Raw genomic sequence first — 8,000 nt, 5'->3', positions numbered from 1 at the left:
TGCAGTTTCTTCACATCATAGCCCACATCCTCTGCCTTCTTAACTAGCTGATTGTATATCTATACCTTCATCCATTTGGGTTTGCCTACACAAGATCTGAGCATGATAGGAGTAAAAAACAACTATATATAAGAGATTTTCACAACATACACAGTGATAAACAGAAGGGACTATAACTGGCTATGTCTCAACTTAGCAGCATAGGTAAACACAAATTAAGCTAAACTTTTTTAAGAATCCACAACCAAATCTTCTATCTAAAAAATAGAGGAAAAAAGACAAGCTAGTAAATCTAAGATAATACCAAACAAGATCTACATCAAGGTTCTGTTCATTAAAATAAAGAATAGATTCAGTGTCATAGAAAGGAGAAGAATAACCCACTTCATGAATAAAGAAAACAAGGGAAAATTTCACGGACATCTCCTCTAAGTATTCAAAATGGCACGGACTTACCACACTTGGTCAAAATGACAACCTTTCCCTTAACGTTAAGCACAGTTGGCACTTAAAATTGAAATGTCCATTTTAACCCCAACACTCACTCAAACCGGCTCAAACTCACTCAACCAAACAAATCAAACCCTTGAACCAAACTAAGGGAGAAGGAAGGATTTGGAAAAGAAAAATCCCCAAATCTGTTCGTTAACCTCTCCATCGTTGAGAACTTGACTGCAGATCCTTTTCTCATCTCTTCCACCTTCGTCGAGTTCAACACCGTCGGCCTTCACATCTCGGCCTAACTCAGACTTCTTCTCCTCTTCTTCCAAAACTCAGAGCAAGACCATCGGCCTTCAAAATCCGTTGCAGTAAAGTTCTCAACACCGTCGGTCTTCAACACTGTTGCCGGAAGCTCTTCTCATCTTCTTCCTAAAACTGTGCTCCACAACTGATCTAAGCCCTGTTACGTATAACATCATCTGTTTGAACCAAGGCAGTTGCTAATCCAATATTTAATTGAATTTATCTAAATTTCAAGGAATTGAATTTATTTATTTTTTCTCTTGAAAGGACTTTTAAGAAATTTGAAGAACAGAGGGAGAGAGAGTCAAACCTCAATTGTTCACAAAGATTTAACCATTCATGGTTTTACAAGATAGAATGATGGGTCCAGCAAAAAATCAAGATTGAACCATAAAGCATTGCATTTAATCCAAACTTATTAGGGTTTATATGAAGAATTACATGTACCCATCGATATTATAGAGATAGGAGTTTTTTTGAATAAAAAGTTGCTAGGGTTTGATCTCCCCACAGCCCTTTTCTCCTATCCTCTTCATTGTTCTTTCCTCCTATTCTTTATTAATTTGTTTGTTCATTACTATTCTTCTCTGCTACTTGCGTTCCGTGGGTTGGAAGGAGTTGATACAACTCCTGGTCCTAAGTCCAATATACCTGAACCTGAGGGGAAGGATCTCCCACCCAAAACGATCCAAACCCCTGATTCCTGGTCCTTACAAGTCTCCCTACTGTTGCATCTACCCAACCTGCCCTGTTTTGCAATTGTGCTGAGCCAGTCCCAGTCGAACCTTTCCAGTGGGTTGAGCTTCTTGAGTGTTGATTACATTTTAAACTTTAATAGATTTAAGTCTCCCTGATTCCTGGTCCTTACAAGTCCAGATGAGGAGGCGGCGCTTCGCAAGGGGCGTACCCATACCCTCCACCTCCACTAGGTTATCGACCATGGTTTTGGGCCTGGGACGACGACGCTGAACCCTGTTCATCGACGGTGAAAACAATGAACAGAGAGAATGAAATCTGTATTTGGGGTTTTATCCTTAAGGGTATTATGGGGAGTTCACCCTATTAAAAGGGTAATTTTGCTATTATAAAAATGTTAACAGCAACTTAACCGCAGTCTTTGATATTTTTTCAAATTTGGTAAGTCCGTGCCATGATGAATACTTGAGGAGGGGGTGTCCGTGAAATTTTCCCAAGAAAAAAAAATGCAAAAGGGTATCTTTTCTCATAACCAAAATAAAAAATGGAAATTACAGGAGGATAAACTCAGAATCTAATATTCTTCACAACCACCCATTGAAACTAACTTAAGAAGGAATCCAACAGGAAATGACAAACACATCTGTAGACTGAGAAGGTTGATGAACATACCCAAAGTTAACATCTTGGTAGGCTTCCCAATCAAAGCATACTTATAACAATTATAGATATGAAGAACACCAAACTAGTAAAGTTGATATAAACTAATATAAAATAAGAAGCATCTCAAGAAAAAGAATCAGGTCAGATTTTTTCTTTTTGTTTAACAAAGCAAAGAAAACAAGTTCATTCTCAAAGAAACCTAAAGAGTGAGACAGCTTCAACTCCAACAGCTACTTGATCTGGTCAATCACTGTTCAAAGGGTAAACAAGAGGCAAAACGGCTAGTTGATAGAGAATTTTGTTTATATCAGAAACTTAAATGGAAATTATACCACAATCTTCACCATGTATTATCCCATTTCATGTATCAAGGATAGAATATTGCAAAAGGCTTTCTATTTTTTTTAAATAAGAAAAAAATTCCAAAAAGGGTCACAAACCAGTATTTAATAAACTCACACTCCCAAAAAAAAAAAATCTCCAGAGAAAAGAACCCATTAAAGAAGAACTAAAACACCTACAAAAAAACAGCGGATGATGATGGAATTAACATTACCCAAAGATAGTTCCTGCTAGGCTGCCCAATCAAAGCATATTGATAATCATCATCAATATAAAGAACCCAATAATCTCCAACTACAGGAATGATAGGTAAGAAAGGAGGAACATAGAATTTAACTTTCAGCTTGGCCTCATCGCTTGAAGGGTCAGCCTTATAAGCAGTTCCCTCAATGCCCCCTTTCTTCCCACCACTAAAAGTCTCATTGAAGACATGAACAGTACCATCATCTCTCAAAGTATAAGTAACCCTTGTATTGACACCATCCTTGGGTTGAAATCTTGAAGGAACAGAAGCAATCTCATACCACCGACCCATGTATTTCTGCAAGTCTAAACCCTTCACGACTTCCATCTCTTTCGTCGCCATTGTTTTTGCGGTAATGGTATTCAAGGTTATGGGTTTCTACTTGATGGGTTTTTCTTTTATAGGATGAATTGCTTTCGGGATTGGAAAAACTGAAAAAGGAAGGAGGGTTGAAGATAAGGTTCAGACTTCAGAAAGAGATTTTTTTGTTTCCTTTTGTTTGATATGAAAGACGTGTAGAGATCAGGGTATGATGGATCCACAGAGATACACGGTACGCCAACTCCACTGAAACTGTGGGCTTCCAGATGGATGTCTGTGGGGGATTCTTGTTTTTCTAGGTGGGGTTTCAGTCTTGGTGTAAGCTGTTAGTCACGAAGCTTGCGGTTTTGAGTTCCAAATCATATACGTCACTACAAAATATGCCAAAGTTCAGATACATTGACACCCAAATCCATGTATTAAATGCCCCTAAACCACTAGCCTTAACTAAACTAATTCAACTCCAATACAACAATTCCTACGCAACCAACTACATTGAATCTACTTCTTTAAATCAAGAATACTGTGAGCTATGATCTCAAGGATCTTCAAAACTCAAAACAAGATCTTCTTCCCTTTCTCTAATGTATATATCATATGATTAATAATCATACTAATTATCACTTTTTAAACTTGAGATTATATGTAATTTAATTATCATAAAAAAAACCCATATGAAATTTGCCCCAAAAAATTCAAGCATAAAGAACCTGAGTATTTGAAGGAACAAAATCATTGAATGCCTTGGAGCCCTCATCACATTCCATTCCATTCCTCTACCCATAGCTTCTCTTCATCCACACCTTCTCCTCCTCTTTCAAAAACACTACCAAGAGCCACATCTAAATCTAATCCACTAGAAACCACATATATCTTCCCTTCGGCACCACACGCAGCTAATGGCCTCTTCAGTGTCTCTCTATTGATATACATTATCGTTTCACACTGTTATGGTTGAGTTTCCTATTGAAACTCAACTTCCTATCCACGGCAATCAGATCACGTGTATCCTTAGAGTCCCACTCACATACAATATAGAGTCCTATGCCATCTCCTCTTGTATTGAAACCGTATTCCCTAGGGTTCCCTTCTAAGCACGGTTTGTAATTCTTGTATATATATTTGTCTCTTTGAGACTGTTTAATAATGAATAAAAGAATCCTTTGTTGATATGGTATCAGCCGCCTAAACGGCCACTGCCTCTCTCGTTCCTGTTGCTCTCTTGCTTTCTCAGTTTTATTCCCTTCTCGTCTTCTCCTTCTCACAATAGTGGATCCCTCAACCGTGGTCCCTCTTCCCTCTGGTGCTCATCACTTTGTCTCCCTCAAGCTTACTGCAGCAAACTTTCTCCTTTGGCGCAAGCAACTCACGGCCTATCTCAAAGGTCAGAAGCTATTTTCTTATGTTGATGGCTCCTGCGCATGGCCTGCTCCTCCTGTCGACAGCTCCTCCTGGCAGCAACAAGACTCAGCCATCGTCAGTCTCCTCCTCTCATCCTTATCTGAGAACGTTCTCTCTTTGGTTCTTGATAAGGATACCAGCTATGATATTTGGACTGCCCTTCAAGAGGCCTTCGGCTCTACTTCCTCTACGTGTCTCATGTCCTTGAACATGATCCTGCAGAACCTTCAACAACTTCTTGATGAATCTGTTGCTTTGTACCTTCAACGTGCGAAGCTTTTAGCCGACGAATTGGCTGCTGCAGGGAAGTCCTTATCTACTGTTGATTTTAATATTTATGTACTGCGTTCTCTCCGCACTGACCTGCAGGACATCGTCCCATCGATCCTTGCTCAACGGATCCCTCCCACTTATACAAAATTGAATGGACTGTTGCTTAGCCATGAAAGCATGAAATCTTTTCAGAAATTGCGTGTTACTGAGGTTCCAATAATGACTGCTGCCCCCACCGCCCCCACTGCCCAATCCAATGCCATTACCTCTTCTGACATGGGTTCTTCCCATTCGGGTCGTGGCAGCCGTGGCCGTGGGGGTCGTGGAGGCCGTGGTGACCATGGCCGTGGAGGTAACCTATTTTGTACCCACTGTAAACGCACCAACCACTCTCTTGAACGGTGCTTTTATCGTCATCTCCCCCCTAACCCTTACCCTCCTCAACCCTATGCTCACTATGCTGATAGACCATATTTTACCACAGCTAATCATCCTGCGACACGTGGAAAAGTTGGACCAGCCCTCAGCCCCACATAGATCGGGTCGGCCGATCACATCGGGAAATCATGCTAACCATGGTTAGATATAGCCTACACCCCTTGACCCCGGTCAAGGGAGGGTCATGCACCTCGCATGACCTCAGAATCACACGTTAGGCATGACCCTAGGTCATACACGTGTCAGCTAGGGATGCTGCCATCGAGGATTATGGGGAACCGAAGTTATCCTCTACAAACAAAGAAGTTTAAGTATCGTACAGCATCTTAAAGCTATAAATAGTCATAGGTTAAGGTATGGGGGCTCTGAATTTTTCGACTTACTCAAGCTCTTTAGTTTGAGATTTATCTTTTGCAAGCTCTGACTTAGGCATCGGAGCAGACTAACCGGCTCAGGCCGGGGCTTCTTTGTCTTTCTGTGGTTTTGACTATACAGGACCACTCAGGGACGACCTGACCAGCCGAACCGGTGCACGAGTCAGAATTTGTCACAACAGATTGGCGCCATCTGTGGGAGACGTCACAAGGAGCCGTGTGACATGACTAGGGAGCGGGGAGGCAGTTCCCGCCGAGGAAAAAGCTGGGCAGCGAGGAGCCCGCCTTGAGAGGCAATTCGGGTGGAGGCAGGCCCGGTCACTCGACAAGCGGCAAGAGCGATGCTCTTACCAGGACCCTCCCGAGTACGATAATCCCCTGAACCGGCGATCGGAGAGAACCTGCCCCTCCACCCCCATTGCCTATCCCAGGGATCCAGGGAGGAGGATCGAGGCCGATACCGGCCATACCAGGAGCTCAGTATTTTGACCCGAACGCACCCGCAACCAACGCGCAAGTGCACGACTTGTGTCTTCAGCTCGCGAAAACAAACACGATGTTGAGGAGGATCGTACAGGGAGAGCCTGATCAGCAGCAACCCCAGCATCAGCCACCTCCGCGGCAGGTAGAGTAGGACACTCACCGAAGTGAGAGCAGGGCCAGTACTACTAGAGGAAGGAGAAGGACCCCACCCTCACAGAGGGATACGGGGAGAGAAGATCGAGTCCAGGAGCACCGGGCAAGATTGCAAACCCGATTGGTCCGAAGCCCGAGGAGAGTGAGAGAAAGGTCACCCGTAATACCCCCCAAGGAGAGATCAATGTGAAGAGGCTTGCCACGCGAAAGGAGTGAATGCGGATCTTACCGTCCTGAGGATGTTGAGATCGGGTGCCGCCTAAAGGACCTTGATGAACGACTATGAAGTTTCGGAAAAAATGCAGCAGAAGAGATGTTGACAGTTTCAAACCAACACCCCTTCGTCGAAGGGATTATGGAGGCAGAACTCCCGTAGGGGTTCAAGGTCCCGGCCTTTGTACTTTATGATGGCTCGGCTGACCCGATCGACCACATCAAATATTTCAACTCGGTCATGATGGTATATGGCGGGTCAGACACCGCATCTTGTAGATTCTTCGCCGCATCACTAAAAGGGGCAGCCACCTATTGGTTCTCACACCTCAGGCCAAGGTCAATCGACGGCTTCGCAGAACTATCTAGGGCTTTTGTTACAAGGTTCCAAAGCAGCATTAGGCAAAAGAAAATAGTGGCAAACTTATTGTCCATTAAACAGCGGAAGGACGAGTCAATCCGAGATTTTGTCTCCAGGTTCAACAAGGAGTCACTTGACATACCCGACCTTGACAACTCGGTGGCATTCAATGCATTGCAAAGTGGGATAACCGACATCGAATTGGTAAAATCCCTTATCTTGAACAAAGCCCATAACATGACCGACCGGATCAGTCGGTGTAACCAGCATGGCAGAGATCATAGCAGCTCAGAACGAGGCGAGTGGAGTTCTGGAGAAGAAAAAGATAGTGGATAAGGAAAAAGAAGAGAAGAAGGTAGAAAAGAAGGAGGACAAAAAATCCCAAGTTGACAGGGCACCCAGTCCCGAGTACGCACCCCTCAATGCAAGAAGATCGGATATATTGATGCAGATAGAGGGAAAAGGGTTGCTGAACCGGCCCGTACCTATGTTTTCGAAACCTAAAGATAGGAACCCTCGAAAATATTATCATTTTCATAGGGATACGGGCCATGATACTGAAGATTGTAGACAGTTGAAAAGGGAAATAGAGAACCTCATTCGGGACGGGCACTTGTCGAAGTATGTAGACAGGAGAAAAGACTTTCAACCCGATCATAAAGAGGACGAACGGTATGCCGGGAAAGATGATCAAAGAGATCAACAAAGAGATGATCGAAGGCATGACAAAGAAAGAGTGACTGACAGAGGGGGTAAGCCCACCAGGGAAACAGGGCAGTTAAGGCGGCCTCTGGCGGCTCCCATCCTTACGATCTTGGGTGGGCAGGGACAAGAGTCAGCAAGAAAGGTGAAAGCACACACCCGATTTGTTGGGGTTTCTAAAGCGACCAGTAAAATCGTCAGGACTGACCCGACCATATCCTTCACCAGTGAGGACATGGAAGGAATCAGTTGGCCTCACGACGATGCCATCGTTTTACAAATGTTCATTCAGGACAGGATGGTCCACAGGATCCTGGTGGACACTGGAGCTTCGGTCGACCTATTATCTTACCAAGCTTTCAAACAGTTCGAGTTAGGTGAAGAAAGCCTCAGACCTGACGGCACTAATCTGTACGGCTTCTCAGGTGCGGCAGAAAAAATAGAGGGGAGTATAAAGATGCCCATTACGGTGGGGGAATACCCCAATGAGGTCACAGTAGAAATCAACTTCATGGTGGTAAGGTCGGTATCGGCTTTTAATGCTATCCTGGGCAGACCAGCCCTGAACGCATTCGGGGCCATAGTCTCGACG

General features: G+C 43.8%; 1 protein-coding gene across 1 annotated transcript; it reads right to left on the bottom strand.

Annotated features, from left to right (window-relative positions):
* LOC122660338 (temperature-induced lipocalin-1-like) lies at window positions 1–3,053 on the bottom strand. Its single transcript, XM_043855596.1, has 2 exons — window positions 2,660–3,053; window positions 1–96 (listed from the first exon to the last, which is right to left on the bottom strand). The coding sequence occupies exons 1-2, from the start codon at window positions 3,029–3,031 to the stop codon at window positions 40–42; spliced, it is 429 nt and encodes a 142-aa protein (XP_043711531.1). The 5' UTR covers window positions 3,032–3,053; the 3' UTR covers window positions 1–39.
* Window positions 3,054–8,000: the final 4,947 nt, after the last annotated feature.

The sequence above is a fragment of the Telopea speciosissima genome, chromosome 4 (assembly GCF_018873765.1).
Source record: "Telopea speciosissima isolate NSW1024214 ecotype Mountain lineage chromosome 4, Tspe_v1, whole genome shotgun sequence".
NCBI classification, from domain to species: domain Eukaryota; kingdom Viridiplantae; phylum Streptophyta; class Magnoliopsida; order Proteales; family Proteaceae; genus Telopea; species Telopea speciosissima.
This window is presented reverse-complemented; position numbering and strand designations above follow the sequence as displayed.